The 15,757-nt window shown below is 43.4% G+C and overlaps 1 protein-coding gene across 1 annotated transcript; it reads right to left on the bottom strand.

Annotated features, from left to right (window-relative positions):
- Window positions 1-1,246: 1,246 nt before the first annotated feature.
- Window positions 1,247-14,845, bottom strand: clk2b (CDC-like kinase 2b). Its single transcript, XM_072679940.1, has 13 exons — window positions 14,719-14,845; window positions 12,306-12,532; window positions 11,523-11,787; window positions 7,680-7,770; window positions 7,098-7,164; window positions 6,469-6,585; window positions 6,080-6,246; window positions 5,677-5,771; window positions 4,299-4,428; window positions 4,078-4,160; window positions 3,818-3,897; window positions 2,967-3,057; window positions 1,247-2,172 (listed from the first exon to the last, which is right to left on the bottom strand). Exons 2-13 carry the CDS (start codon window positions 12,530-12,532, stop codon window positions 1,996-1,998), a joined length of 1,590 nt encoding a protein of 529 aa, XP_072536041.1. The 5' UTR covers window positions 14,719-14,845; the 3' UTR covers window positions 1,247-1,995.
- Between the last annotated feature and the right edge of the window lie 912 nt (window positions 14,846-15,757).

Below are 15,757 nucleotides of genomic sequence, written 5' to 3'. Positions count from 1 at the left end.
GCCAAGTACAGTCTGAAGGCCCAGATGTGTTCTTGTTCCGCCCATGTTATTGAGCATGCATCAGAACGTGACTTGTGTAGACTTGCCACAGCCAGATATCCCAAAATGCATTACACACCACGCTACTTTTATAATTGCAAAATTGCCATACAGCATACATACCACATTTACCCTAATACCGTCTAATTGGTGGGTGCACTGACTCATGATGTCCGTACTGTGACGATTCTGTATAAATACACATAAATTCTGCATATATACACACATAGTCCCCATCTAGGTTTACGCTTTGTCTGAGAAACTGCCACAATGTGTCCAAAGCTTAGGACTCAGGTTAGGATTTATCCATGAAGAGTTTCAAGAGGACAATCTAAGCATTTAACGTTACAGTTAAATGTTAGTGTAGTTAGTGTTAGCTGGGGTCGTCTGTAGTTTGGTCCAGCGGAATGGACTCAGGTGCAGGGGTGCCACACAGGTTGGAATGTTTGGACAATTCTAAGAGAACTGTGACTGACAGGAGCCCTAAAATTGAATTAATTGAGTATTTGAGCAGAACTGTTAGCCCAGTGGAATATCTCTTCATGGGACCCAAAGTCCCAGGCAACGCCCCTGCTCAGAGGTGTAGAAGTGAAGAAGCTCAGTTAAAGCAGAGGCGCATATAGATCTTTTTATGGGAAATAACGTCTTTCGCTACACTTTGGAAAGTGGCTAATACACTTTGGAATTACTTGATTGACTTAAGTAACAGGAAGCTTTTAACTGGATCAGAAAGAAGACCGAAGGTATCCAGTGGATTGGAGTGATATGAGGTGATGTTTCGATAAAATGGGCGAGAATGTCAGTAAGCCAACTTTGAATCATTTTAATGAAGTTCATAGTGCGAGTGAAGGGAGGTATAGCAATAAAGATGTTATGAAAGCGTGAACCAAGGTTTCAGCATCTACGTGTGGCAAGATTGTGCATTACAGCCCTGACCCTCAGCCTAACACCACCAACACAACATATCGCACACATTACACAAACTCTCAAACTCATTCACAGAGTTCAGCCAAGGCCAACACACCCACACACTCCTCATTCACACTCTCCAACAGCCTTCTAACTCAACTAATCTGCGTCACAATCCATCTGTATCATTGCCAAGAAAACAAAAGAGCACCAACACACGGTTCCACCAATGTAGTGCGCACACACAAACGCCCTTGAACAGATTGCCATGTTCTGCTACTGAGAGACACACGAGGAATAAAGAAAGGTCGTTTTTATTGTAGAGAAGCTTTTGCAGTATTTACATATATAACTCATTTCATACAAAAATGCAGGTCAGTTTCCTTAAAATAAATACTGCCAACTGTGTGTGTGCATGTGTGTGTGTATATATGAGAGAGACAGTCAAAAATTACACACAGACAAAAAAAAAAAAAAAAAAAAAAAAAAAAAAACAAGTAACAAGACCCCGATATCTGATGTTTGAAAGCAAGTGTGTGTGTGATGACTTTTATGCGCCCGGTTGGCATTGCGAAGACGTCCATAGTCCTGGCAGAGATAAGCGGTCAATTAGCTAAGTGACCAGCCAGGCTGGTGGAAGGAACAGTCTGTAGTCTGACTGGCTGCTGTCAAGGGCAGTGATCAGGTCATTGTAGTCCTCCACCATTCAGCAATGGGTGCTGAGCTCATTCAATCAAAACAAACAAACAAACAAACACAGAAAGCCTCCATATTTCCACTTTTTCCATCCATCAGACTGACACCCCCCCCCCTCAACTTTAAAAGCCCTGACTGGTGGAAACTGCCATCATCACTGTTCAATTGAGCGGAGCGCCCTGCGAGGGCGGAGACACAGAGGTGGAGCTAGACTGGTCGAGGAGGAGAAGCCTTTGGATAGAAGAGGTGGGGCTACATTGCACAGGAGGTGGGGTCAGATGGCAGAGTAGGCGGGCGGCTCAGGAAGAACAGCAGAAGGTGAGGTAGAGGACAGACAGCAAAGGTCGGAGGTCACCGGCTGACATCGCGGCTGCTGCTGGAGGAATGCTCTGCGTCTCGGAGAGAGGAGAAGAATGGGTGGCGCAGGCAGGAGGATAGAAGGAGACGGCGCTCAGGCTCGTACTCTAACATGCCCTCCAACAGATCAAACAGCTGGTGATGCTCCTCCGCCTCAGACAACACATACCGCTGCAGAGAGAGTGTTCAAGAAGTTCATCCTTCAGATTGAGGGTTATTGTCAAAATCTTAGTAAGTGTAGTTTCAGTCAGCCATAAATGAACGCGTGTTCTGTGGTGACCAGAATGTCCCAATGCTAACCAGCTTCTCTCTCCTGATTCACAGACCAGTTTAACATCTAGCAACCATTGCCAAATTGTAACATTTGCTTGCCAAATACTTAAATATTTGATTTAAACTGATAATTGGTTGGTGTAGAGTACTGGGTAAAAACGCTACCTTCTGTGTGGCAGAATAGGGTTAGACTCCCTGGCCAGGAAAGCACACCATGCTGCATAATAAAAGACTCCTAACACCACTCCTAACTCCTATTCACCTACCAGTGTAACCCAGTTCTAGTGTAAGTTTATCCGGATAAGACAAAGTCTGCATCAGACAAAATACCATAAATGTGAATTTTGTGAGTTTTTTGTTATGTTGTATAATTTGATGTTAAGTTGCTGCAATTGCGGCAAGAGTGTCTGCAAACGAAATCTAAAAAAAACATTTGAGCATGTGCGCATATCCACTATAAACCCCTGCCCTCCCACTTTACTCTGATGGGACACCCCCAGATGACAAGTCACTGGCAGCGGTTTGTGAAAGACGGTAAATGAGAAGCCCTCAGAAGTGTGTTTCAGTAAAACAAGTTAAAAAAGTGATTTCAATGGTTTTAAAATGTTTTTTTGTGCTGCCCTGAAATCCCCTTAGTGTGTGTGTGTGTGCATGTGTGTGCATGTGTGTGTGTGTGTTTGAAAGAAACTCACGCGCAGAGGTTTGCAGTTCTCTCTGACGTATCTTCCTGCTGAAGAATTCTCATCCCAGTCCAGCCTGCCTCTGTAAAAATACTTCTGCTTCCTGCGGGCCAAGAGCAAACATTAGCACACATGCACAATGACGTACAAACACATACACACCCTCGGCACCTTCTTCTCAAAGCCTTAGGGTAACAGCATTGACAGAAGATACAAGACACAACATGTAAATCAGCAAACCAGGCACTAAAAATACAAAAACCCAAACACTACACAGCCCGAATCGGAACACGACTGCGCCCAGTCTAAACCCCAGCACTGCAGAGCTTCTCCATCTGCCCACAAGCCTTTTCATGTTTGCCTCCTTGATCAACGTGACTCCTTGGTCCAGTGATGACCTCATGAACTGTATGACGAGTTAACGCGTCATACAAGTATATATATACATATAAGTGAATAAGGTTGCTAGTGTGTGTGTGTGTGTGTGTGTGTGTGTGTGTGTGTGTGTGTGTGTGTGGTGGTGTTTTTTGCACATTTCCAGGACAAAATAAATGACCTGACATTACAGGAAACCCAGAGGGAATTTATTTATTTATTTATCTATCTATTTATTAACCAAAATACAGAATTCTGAGCGTGTCAAGCATTAAAAAAAAAAAAAAAAAACCAGTTTTTTTTTTATTTTTTTTATCATGAGAATCTGGTAATAGTTATTTACATTAAATCAAAATTCCATGACAATGGATCAAAATAGAATTTACCTACATATGTTTATACAGACATTTGATGTATAGATAAAAGAATTGTTAGAATAGAATTGAGAATTGTATAGATAAAAGAATTGTGGTGTGTGTGTGTTTTACCTAGTTTTGCGGATCATTCTGGAGGGAATTGGTCCTTGTATTCGCTCCATCATGGCCAAGTGCTCTCTGTTATCATGTGTCTGCAACAAGAAAACACCTGTAAATATCTCACATACACTCACACAGCCCTAGAAAAACTCAAGGACAGTGAGCCAAGGAACATGCCCATGACACAAGTGCTGCAAGGACAGTCATGCAGGGACTCTCAAAAGCACGTTCTCGCTCTCTCTTGCTCTCTCGCTCTCACACACACACACTACCTGAAAGAGGGTGTATCCGAGGTAATACTCGAACAGAATGCAGCCGATACTCCAGACGTCACAGGGTTGACTCCAACCCAGCTCTGCATACAAATGTGCGCGAACGAACACACACACACACACACACACACACACACACACACACACACACACACCATTACATTACAGGTAAAGCAGTGTTAAGCAACAAATGTTGAAACCCCTTCTGCCACCACCCTTACCCAGAATAACCTCTGGGGCGCGGTAGTGCCGGGTGGAGACGATGGTGCTGTGGTGCTCATCATCAAAAGTGGCGCTGCCAAAATCCACCACCCTCACCGATGTGTCCTTCACCACACGCTCCTCCCGTTTCTGCACCCACACACACACATCCACATCTCAGTCACACACACTGTCAATATTGTCATTACACGTCCTTTGTGATAAGTCCAGGACACTTTACACAAACAGAATAAATAACACAACAAGGAGGGGAATACAGCACGTACAGCATGCGAACCATCAGTACATTCTGATATGGTCTAATGAGCCACAGCTGTAACACCTGTGTAACACCTGTGGGATGATAATCTCACAAAGCAGGACCTTTCAGCATGCTGGACAACTTAAGACCAAAACGAAGACTGTTTCACAGAAATGTTGTACAACTCTCTTACTGACCGGGCTCGACTTTGATTTTCCATTATCTAGTTAATAGAGCAATCACGCCTTGTGAAAACCCCTCCACTTCTACAAATGAAATACCACAGTACTCCCAAGATCCATCATGCAGAGCTCCTGGGTGGCACAGCTGTCCAAGTGTCAGTCCCAACATCACAAAATCCCAGGTTTGATCTGTAGCCCAGAGTGCATAACTAGCCTTGCTTGCTCTGGGTGGGTAAGATGGCCTTTCCTCTCATCGCAATGCTAGCCACATATCGTCAGTGTTTTCATAAAGCTCCACCACACTGCATGCATGTTTCTGGCTAATTCTCAAATACCTCTTTACTTCCTATATAGTGAATCAAATGCATATGTCATAAAACTACAAATGTGAACAATTTCAGATTTTGACATATGAATACATGTAACAATTGTTCTATTATGCACTAATGCACTATTTAGATTGTAGGCCTTGCATAGTACATTACATAAGGGAGTAGTCTGTTTTTTTTTTCTTCCTTTGTATGTCTTTCTGAGGTACCTTTGCTCCATGCAAGGGCTAGCATGTTCATGCAAGTGTTTTTGTCACTGTGTGGACAGAAATATTTTCAAAAACCAAGGGAGAGGATTCTTTTTTGAAAGTTTTTTTTGAAAATATCTGAATTTGTGTAAAGAACCTTGGTAAACCTGTGTTGCATGCAATAGTGTTCATGTTAAACCCTATTACAATCTAATGTATAAAACAAATGCAATGGTTTATGCTTAGTAAAACATTCCAACCATGACAAATATGGTAAAATCCCTCGCTATTGTCACACTGGACTCAGTCTCATGAGAGAGGGAGCAAGCACTTGAAGTGCAGCAGTGGCTTAATGGAAATGTAAATCACACTGAGCCTTACACATCAAAACATACCAGGGTAAAATAACATAAAACTCCCTAAATCACAAGATGCACCTTATCTGTGTTGTAGTCTGTGCTGAAGTCTGAGCTGACGAATAGGATGTTCTCCGGCTTCAGATCTGTGTGCGTCAGCTTGTTGTCATGGAGAACTATGACAGAAGACAAGGATGATGAAGGCAAAAAAACACAGTGCCCCTCAGCTCCCAACAGTCAGCACAATGCAGCTCCATAGCAAACAGCAAGCGCCCCCCTCTGTCTAAAGATGCATATGACATGCTATGCTGCTGCTCTGTCCGGAGGGCTGAATGTGCTCATCTGGAGTTTAGTGGATGACAAACTGCAGGGAATTACACTACAAAGGGCTCCAGACACTAGGGACACAAACAAAGTGTCCTTCACACACACACACCTGCAGGCCTTGTACACCTGACAGACCTGTGTGCGTGAGTGTACTCACACTTGACTGCGATGCAGATTTGGTAGGCCATGTGGCGGACCTGGCTTAGCGAGTAGGGCAGATAGTTGTTCTCCTTCATGAAATCAAAGGTGCTGAGGGCCAGCAGCTCAAAGCTAATACACATATGACCATGGTAGTCAAACCAGTCAAACATCTGCACACACAAACTGAGAGAGAGAGAGAGAGAGAGAGAGAGAGAGAGAGAGAGAGAGAGAGAGAGAGAGAGAGAGAGAGAGAGAGAGAGAGAGAGAGAGAGAGGAGGAAAGACAGCACATTTAATTAAATCAGCTACAAACAGATTAGAAACTAATATTTTATCACATTTATTCCAGTTCAGTGCTTCTGTTTATGAGACACACTGAAGCTGAGGAACTGAGAGATGAACTCACTGCTTGTTCTCTGGGTCTTTTTCCTTTATCTTCTCCAGAACGTTGATCTCCAGCCGAGCTGCCTCTTTATACTTCTCGACATTTTTAATTATCTTCAGAGCAATTCGAGAACCTCCCCTACACACACACACACACACACACACACACACACACACACACACACACACAGTTAACAATGCAAAAAGCAGAAGCACAAAACACACATTCTTCAATATCTACACAAGTAGGTCTAAGCTCCTCGACTCCCTGTCCTGCATATCGTCCCGGTCACACAAAAACCCTACTGACGTTTTTCACTTTTTGACATAACATGAACCAGGCAGTTCTTTACATTATGTCAGAATTTGATGATAAACTGCCCAATAGAAATTATATGACTTGTAATATCTTTTCACAGTGACCATTGAAAATGTTAAGACGTTTTTTTTTCCTGTAAAGTTGCTGTTTTGGAGATACAATGTTTTTGCATGACAGTGATGATATTTTAGCATCTTTCCAGAAGTTAATTAAATTGAACACAGGAATTGGGTGGTAGAGAAGGAAAACACTAGGGCAAAAAAAGTGCAAATCCAGGGAACTCCAGAGGTCTACATCTGTGTGTGTATATATGTGCGTGTTGCGTGACTGACCGGTGATGGTCGATGCACTGCACCACCTTGCCGAAGGTGCCCTCTCCCAGCGTGTTCACAATCTCATCTGGGCAGGAGAAAGACACATACATGCGTCACGAGATGAGGAAAATGTTAATGGAACTGAGCTGAACACAACAAAATAATGAAAACATCTGCTGGAAAGCAATAACTGAAGGAAGTCAGTTGTAAAATTATATTCTAATAAAAACGAGCCTCATTGATGCTACTGAACTACCCCCGGCTCGACTAATACTTTTTACACACATGCCTAAATATTGGTATAGCACCCTCCCCCCTCAGACACCTCAAATTAACACTACTGAAAAAAGCCACTACAATGGGTTAACTACAATGCAGGATATTGTTATTAGTGTTACCAGCTGTTAACAGCTGTTATCAGCAGTGTAACTCACTGCCCCTTGTTTATGGGCAGGACCTCTCTTGGTATGATCTGTGGCTCTACAGTAACAATCTTGCAGACCTTTAATTTAGTTCTCAGCCCTAGATTTTGTGTTTACTGCTAGTTACCTGAACTGTGACCACAAAAGCCAAGACAAATCAGCAGCCACTGTTACATACATCTGTCCTGCAGCACATCTCCTGCCCGATAAACCAGGTGACCCTCTTCATCATCCTGAACAGCTGACGCCCGCGTCCGACTGTCACTTCGCTGGGGCCAAAAAGAAATAGAGTTAGAAAATGAAAGAGAAAGAACAGAAACACACAGCAGTTCAATACAATTCATCTTAGTCACAAAAAACTGGCATACATGATGGTGTCATAATATAAATAACAGAGACGGAGAGAACACCTCTCAGTTTTCAGGCACAATTTACAGCAGTAATAATAGACCATACAATAATAATCTACGGTGTAGAAAGCTAGGCACTACAGAGAAGCAGAAGGACACAGAAAGAAAAAGAGAGATTGACCCACGCTTAGACAGCCTGGTAGAGAAAGGCACACCGTTAGAAGGATAATGTGTTTTGAGGAGGACGGACCCTGAGGCAGTTACTCACAGAGCAGAAGCAGAGGCAACCCAGAAAGCCCTTATACATGGAATATACACCTGCCTTCCCCATTCCACACACACGCATACATACATATACCAAAGAGGAGGGAAGGGAGGGAGGAGGGAGGGGTGGAGAGGGAGGGAAAGAACAGAGCAATAAAAGAGGAAGAGAAAGAAAAAAGGGAGTAAGAAAGAAAGAGAGAAAGGGACAGGGAAAAAGGGGGGGAGAGAGAGAGAGAGAGAGGGAGAGAGAAAGAGAGAGAGAGAGAGAGAGAGAGAGAGAGAGAGAGATAGTCAAAGGGGAAGGGGAGAAGTGAGGGGCTTGGAGGAAGAGTGTGTGTGAGACTTGGTCTAATTTTAAACGCTGCTCACAGCCTCTTGGGAAAGTCCAGACACCCGCCGATGTTTTGAGGGCCAGCACTCAGAGATCTGGTTACCTCAGTTGGCCTCCTTACACTTTCTTAACCCCCTTTCTCTCTCTTACACACACACACACACACACACACACACACACACACACACACACACCCTTCTGTTTCTCACCCTCTCTCTTTGATACTCACAAAATTCAATTATACAAGCCTCTTAACAGTTACCTTAATTTCACACATTCGCATACCTCATTTCCTCAGCATTGGTTTTCATACAGTCTTATAAAGCCTTTTCTCAACACACCTGATCCAGCGAATCAGCTAATTAACAAGAATTGAAGATGGTGTGTTGGGGCAGAAAAACACTAAAACAGGCAGGGCAGAGGGTCCACAAGACTACACACTACACACACACACAGGCCACAGCTCACACCCTCCTCTCTTAACATAATCTAAAGTGTGTTTTCCCATCATCCAAGCAAATATCTCTTCTATTGTTCACCAAAGAGAAAGACTGCAGTAAACTGCAACAGCAACCCCCTGTTGTCTGTAGGGTTGGTTTACCTCCGTTCTTCATGTCGATAATCAGCCAAATCAAACAGAAACCAGGGTACCTTCTCCACCTCTTTAACCACTACTAAGGCTCCTGCACTAGTTAAGCCTTTTACACTTGCTATGTATATTAAGCATTACTGTGGAGGTCATGTGCAGTCTATTTTGCCACTCACCACACAGGGCATGCTAGTGCTTTAAGCCTAGAAACTTCACAAAATATAACATGCATGCTGGATTGTGCTGAAGGTGTCCTAAGGTATCTGGCACCAAGATATTAGCAGCAGCCCTGTTGTAAGTCCTGGAAGTTGTGAGGTGGGGCCTCCATGGAACGCATCAATGCCTAAGACTCAATCTCCATTACAAACATGGCTCTTTATGGAACTTATGCTATCGCTCAATACAACAGTTAAAGCACCTTTATTTTTAAGAGTCTAACATGAGACATGAGATGTGAGTCTGAACACTTTCAATCTATGCATCAGTTTCCCAGGCAGGGATTAAGCCTAGTCCTGGACTACCTTGCCCCTTTAACGCAAAATCTTTATTCAGCAAGCCTTGCAGTCCAGGACCTGTCTGGGAAAACAAACCTATACGTCCTGGGGTTTAGTCTTAAGAAGGAAACAAGACTGTAGTGTGGAACTGAGGAATGGTGTCCAATACACCAAAATGTATTGGTACTTAATAATGGAGTTATTTTTATTGGCTTATTTATTTCATTAATTTGAGCAAATTTTGAGGTCAACTTGTACCAGTTAATTGACAATTAAGCAAATCTAACTCGTTTGATATATCAGCAACTTGCATGTCCAGAACCTGGCTGTTCACAAGCTAAAGAGCTGTTATGATGTTCAATTCAAATTGTCATTATACTCATTTACACAGGAGTGCACAGTACAACAAAACACTGTTAGGCCAAGTCTCCAGTGCAGTAATAGGCAGGGCACAGTACAATAATACTATATAAATAATAAAGGACATATAATACACAATAAATAATAAACAGACAAAACTAAATAACTAAATAATAAACAGACAAAAGTCCAAAAGAGAATAAATAAAATAAATACAAATATATATTTTTGCGCAAGTACATGTGCAAATATGACAGGGTTATTAAGGTGCAAACTAAGTTACTTTACTAATAGTAAAATAAATAACTATGTAGACCAGCGATTACAGAGAGTACAGAAAGTTCAGGTGTGTATGCTGATGTAGACCAGGTCTGGTGATGGTGTAAACAGCATCACATATGTAAACAAGGCGTACAGTGCAGACATAAGTATAGCAGCTGGTGTTCAGGTAAACAGAGCAGTACACAGCTCATGTATAGAGAGAGAAGTTCCAGTTAAAGTGCCAAGGGCATCCAGTCCCTGACCTAGCAGAGCTCAGTGAGGATATAATGACTGAACAGGGAGGTCCAGGTGATCAGTAAAAGCCTGTATGTGTGTGTTCAGGTTGTGGATGGTGTTGCTGGACAGACCAGTTTACCAGCATGTGGGTAGAAACTGTTAGAGACTAGATTAGATTAGACTAAATTAGATTAGTAAAGGCTGAAGTGAAGACTTAGCATACGTTGGACTGTCTTAACAAGTATGTCCCTTCTGCGGAAATTTCAAGACAAGCCTCTGTATTATGGCCTTGTGTGGGATTACAGTAGTACAGTAAAAATAAGATGTAATAGGTTGTTTTTAATGCTGTCCTTTGTGGATATGTCCTGTGTGTGCAGCAGCCCGTAATCTTGTGATTTTGCTTTCTGCAGTTTGGTGTGGTATTAGCTTCCTTCTGCAGAAAATAAGGAAACTGTCTAATCTGATCACTGTCATATGAGTGTGCAGCCGAGGAGACCTGACTTGCAGTAGAAAGGCGCCACACAACTCACTCTGCCTGCACTGACAAACAGTATTGAAATATGGGTTTTTCCTCAAATAGGACAGAAAAAAGATGTGAAATTCATTTGTTTCATCTCCGGCATTTTAGCAATGAGGAAACCAGCAAGAGCTCCCTCAGCTGGATGTTTGCAGACATAAGTAATCAACTGCCTTTGACATCCTACAAGCCCTAATAATCATATGCTGATCTATGTGGGATTTTTATAGACCTGACAGAACTGTGCTTCAACTGTGCTTAAACAACTTGCCTAGAACTACCACTGTTATATGCAAATGTATTCAAAATAATTAAATACATGTAAATGAGTTTAAATGTGAAGAGGACATAAAATGTGGTGTCTCTTATATACAGGGTTCTTAAAGCAATGCCATAGTAGAACCACTATGAATCTCAGGCTAAAAAAAATCTACACTTACTCAACATTTTTATGGAAAATGCTGCAGACATGTGGATGAGTTTAACGTGCTGAAGGGCAGACGTGTTCAAAGGAGAGAGAGAGAGATACAGACAGCCAGACATATAGCGAGACAGAGAGACCAACAGAAGGAGAGAGAGAATTTTGGTGGAGAGTCCTGTAGAGAGAGGAGTTCTTACCGACGATAAAGACTGGCTCTGGCTGCGAGAGCGGCTTCTGGAGTAGCTTCTCGTCCTGGTTCTGCGGCGTGGGTGCCTGCGTCCTGTCCTACTACTTCTCTCCTCACGCTGCCCCCTGCTGCCCCGTTCAGGCATGCGTTCATGAGAGCGTCGGGTAAAGCTGCCGTGTGAATAATAGGAGTCTGCCACACTGCGGCCTGCACAGCTATACTTCAACCGCTCATCTTCATAGTAACGCCTATGGTCAGTTGAGCGTCTTTCATAGCTAATAGACAGATAAACACACACACACACACACACACACACACACACACGTCATGAAACACACAGTTCACACACGTTTGGCGAAACTACTTGCAATACTAAAACCAGCACTACAGTACTGAATTAATAATTGTAATGCTGATCCTAGCGTTACAGTACTCAGTAATTCAGTTTCCGAAAGTGGGGTTCAGAAGCAGGACTGAACAGATGGTGCTTCTTGAGCTATAACAAGCTTGAGGGACATTTACAAGGACATATGATCGTTATAGAGCATAGATTTTTGTGCAGGAGTGTATGCAGCAAACATGTGCACACACCCCGGGTGTAAATTACTGATCTCATAATGTTTTGATTTGAGCACAAACCACATTTTCAAAGAGTAACGTTTCTTTTTGTGCTAAAAAAAAGAAAGCAGGCTTCATCAGTTACACATCAGAATTGTTTCCAACATTCCACAGTCAATGCAGTTGAATCACCACCTTCAAAGTGATGCGTCACAACACACACTTGCAACCTTACCTCCTGGAGCGCTGGTAACTGTTTTCCCTCCTGCGGCCTCCTCTCCTCTCTCTGCGCTCTCTGCTGTAGCTCCTGCTGCGGCTCCTCTCTCGCTGGTATCCAGAGGAGCCGGATCGGGATCGGGTTCGGGTTCGCCGTCTGCGCCGGTGTTTACGGCTCCGATACCTGCTCCGATAACTCCCATGACTGCCCCGTTCCGAAGATGGATAACGTCGAGAGTGAGGCATCTGCAAAAGGACCAAAAAAAAGTCACACAAACCTGTACTCGACAGAAAAGTCCTGCATGCAGGTACCCATCAGAGAAATTCCATATACTTGTGCATGACAGGGCTATACCACACACCCGTACCTGTCAGAGAAGTCCCGCACGACCGCACGCGTCATAGTAGTCACATACACCCATACCCGTCATTGAGGTCCCGCATGCCCGTACCCGCCAGAGAAGTCACACACACTCGTACCCGTCAGAGAAGTCCCGCACATGCCCATACCCGTCAAAGAAGTAGTAATATGAATAACCTTGTAAGTCGCTCTGGATAAGAGCTAAATGCCGTAAATGTAAATGTAAAGAAGTCCCGCACACGCCCATACCCGCCAAAGAAGTCCCGCACACACCTGTACCCATCAGAGAAGTCATACACACTCGCCCATACCCGTCAGAGAAGTCCCGCATGCCCGTACCCGTCAGAGAAGTCACACACACTTGTACCAGTCAGAGAAGTCCCGCACACACCCATACCCGCCAAAGAAGTCCCGCACACACCCATACCCGCCAAAGAAGTCCCGCACACACCTGTACCCATCAGAGAAGTCATACACACTCGCCCATACCCGTCAGAGAAGTCACACACACTTGTACCAGTCAGAGAAGTCCCGCACACACCCATACCCGCCAAAGAAGTCCCGCACACACCCGTACCCGCCAAAGAAGTCCCGCACACACCCGTACCCGCCAAAGAAGTCCCGCACACACCCGTACCCGCCAAAGAAGTCCCGCACACACCTGTACCCGTCAGAGAAGTCATACACACTCGTACCCGTCAGAGAAGTCCCGCATACCCGTACCTGTCAGAGAAGTCCCGCATACCCGTACCTGTCAGAGAAGTCCCGCATACCCGTACCTGTCAGAGAAGTCCCGCATACCCGTACCTGTCAGAGAAGTCCCGCATGCCCGTACCTGTCAGAGAAGTCCCGCATGCCCGTACCCGTCAGAGAAATGTCATGTACCCATACCCGTCAGAGAAGTCACACACACCTGTACCCGTCAGAGAAGTCACACACACCTGTACCCGACAGAGAAGTCACACACACCTGTACCCGACAGAGAAGTCACACACACCTGTACCCGACAGAGAAGTCACACACACCTGTACCCGACAGAGAAGTCACACACACCTGTACACGACAGAGAAGTCACACACACCTGTACCCGTCAGAGAAGTCACACACACCTGTACCCGTCAGAGAAGTCACACACACCTGTATACGACAGAGAAGTCACACACACCTGTACCCGACAGAGAAGTCACACACACCTGTATACGACAGAGAAGTCACACACACCTGTACACGACAGAGAAGTCACACACACCTGTATACGACAGAGAACCACCCCTTCCACAACTTTCTGAGAATTCCCACACAGCTGCTTTTGGTTCAAAAAAGGAAGAATCATTAGAAAGCAACAGTTCATAATGTTGGGCTTTGGTTTAGACTAAAGAAACCAAACTACAGATAAAAAAAACGCACCCTGAAAAACACCAAAACATTTACCTACCACGAAAAAGCTCAACAGACCTCAACGTATGAAAACGGTCTATAACTCCCCTCAGTTGATAAGATATGTAATGCATGATTGAGGAGGTAAATCTGTGGCTATTTAACCGGTTCACAGCTGTGTTTTTGGGCTGGAGTACACCGGTCAATTCATTTCACTGGTCACTTCTGAAGATTCAAACCAAAATCACACCAACATGCCAGACTAACCTCAACCGCTGCTTCTCCCCATACAGCTAAACTAATTTAATAAGCTGTACCTGGTCATTGAGGATGCTTGGTGGACGTTAGCTACCTGACTTTCAGAGCGTAATAAGCTATTTTTGTGTCATTTAGCAACTTTAGCAGCAGATCACAGTAGCTGCTAGCCGGTTGGCTAACATTATCGGATTAAAACCATCGTCTTAGACGGGATCCGCTGACAGTGTGTGCTTTTATTGCTCTAATATTGCACATTTCACAGAAACACACGAAGAATGGTGTTATTTAGCGCTGTGTGATTTAGCTAAGCTTCCAGACTGTGGTGGTGCGTTAGCTTAGCCTGTGCTAGCGCAGGGCCTTTTCTCTTAACTTGAACGTCTCCTCATTACATTTAAACCTGGTTCAGATCTCTGTCTCTGATAATTCGTGTCTTTACCGTTTTAGCAGCCAGGCCAGTTCGCTTATCCCACAGGAAATCCGTGCTGATCGTTTTTGTGGAGCGTTTGCAGGTTTATATTATTTCCTCGCTGCAGCGCCTCTATCGTAGCGCGTAGGTTGCCAGATTCACCGTTTCCACCCTTACACCCGGAAAAAACCCCGCAGTTAATTGTAAAGCTGACAGACTGGAACTGTGACAAAGTTCTTTCTAAAGCTTAAAACATATTAAATTGTACCAAATATGCAGTTTAGAATGTAAGTACTAGCCAAATACTGAATCATGCTTGTGCCAACTATCTAACAAGAAGACAGTCTGACCAAATAAACATCAAGAATTGGTTACAAAAATAATGTGCACATATTCACTAAATAAAGCCAGAATTTGCTGAAGAGTATAAGAGTATTAATAGTAGTATAAATGTATTAAGGACTAAAGCAGGAGAGTGGGTTGTTATCCTTTTTTGCCGGGTGCGGTCAGGCATTTCACCTGGCATTTGTATGGGCAGTAGTCGACCCACCAGCCGGCAGAAAGCAGCCAAAGAGTATATTACATATACATTATAAAATTGAATATATATATATATATATATATATATATATATATATATATATATAATTATTTACATAAATTATATAAATTAAATTACTATTTATAAACTTATACATAAATCTGTGTTTTCTCAAATAAATGATCCTACTTGTGGACAAACTAAACCCAGCCCAAAACGAGCTGTAAAAGTAACCTCAGTCCAGATAGCTCATTCTCTAAGGATTCATATTATAGCACTAGTTTATCATAAATGTGTCTGACTCGACAAAAAAATGTTTCTTCAAAACTACAACTTTACAGAAGAAGAAAAACCCTCTTAACTATCAATATAAAAGGAATTCACTCCAAGTCATTTTGTGTCATGTAAGAATCATGTAATTCTGCCACAGTTTACAGGAGCAACTGCCTATTATGTCAAAACCTGAAAAAATGGAGATACAAGGTGTGGAGATGAGGAATGTATACGTGGAGCTGAGCTGCATATCAA

This window comes from Salminus brasiliensis, chromosome 5 (assembly GCF_030463535.1).
Source record: "Salminus brasiliensis chromosome 5, fSalBra1.hap2, whole genome shotgun sequence".
NCBI lineage: Eukaryota > Metazoa > Chordata > Actinopteri > Characiformes > Bryconidae > Salminus > Salminus brasiliensis.
The sequence above is the reverse complement of the archived record's forward strand: the minus strand, read 5'-3'. Positions and strand labels throughout refer to the sequence as shown.

What these genes read in the sequence shown, in the direction of transcription:
- clk2b (XM_072679940.1), bottom strand. Translation starts at nt 12,532, where the DNA reads ATGCCTCACTCTCGACGTTATCCATCTTCGGAACGGGGCAGTCATGGG. An exon ending in AGTTACCAGCGCTCCAGGAG is followed by an intron (nt 11,788 to 12,305) that starts GTAAGGTTGCAA and finishes TCTGTCTATTAG; the next exon opens with CTATGAAAGACGCTCAACTG. An exon ending in AGAATGATCCGCAAAACTAG is followed by an intron (nt 3,058 to 3,817) that starts GTAAAACACACA and finishes CTTGGCCCGCAG; the next exon opens with GAAGCAGAAGTATTTTTACA.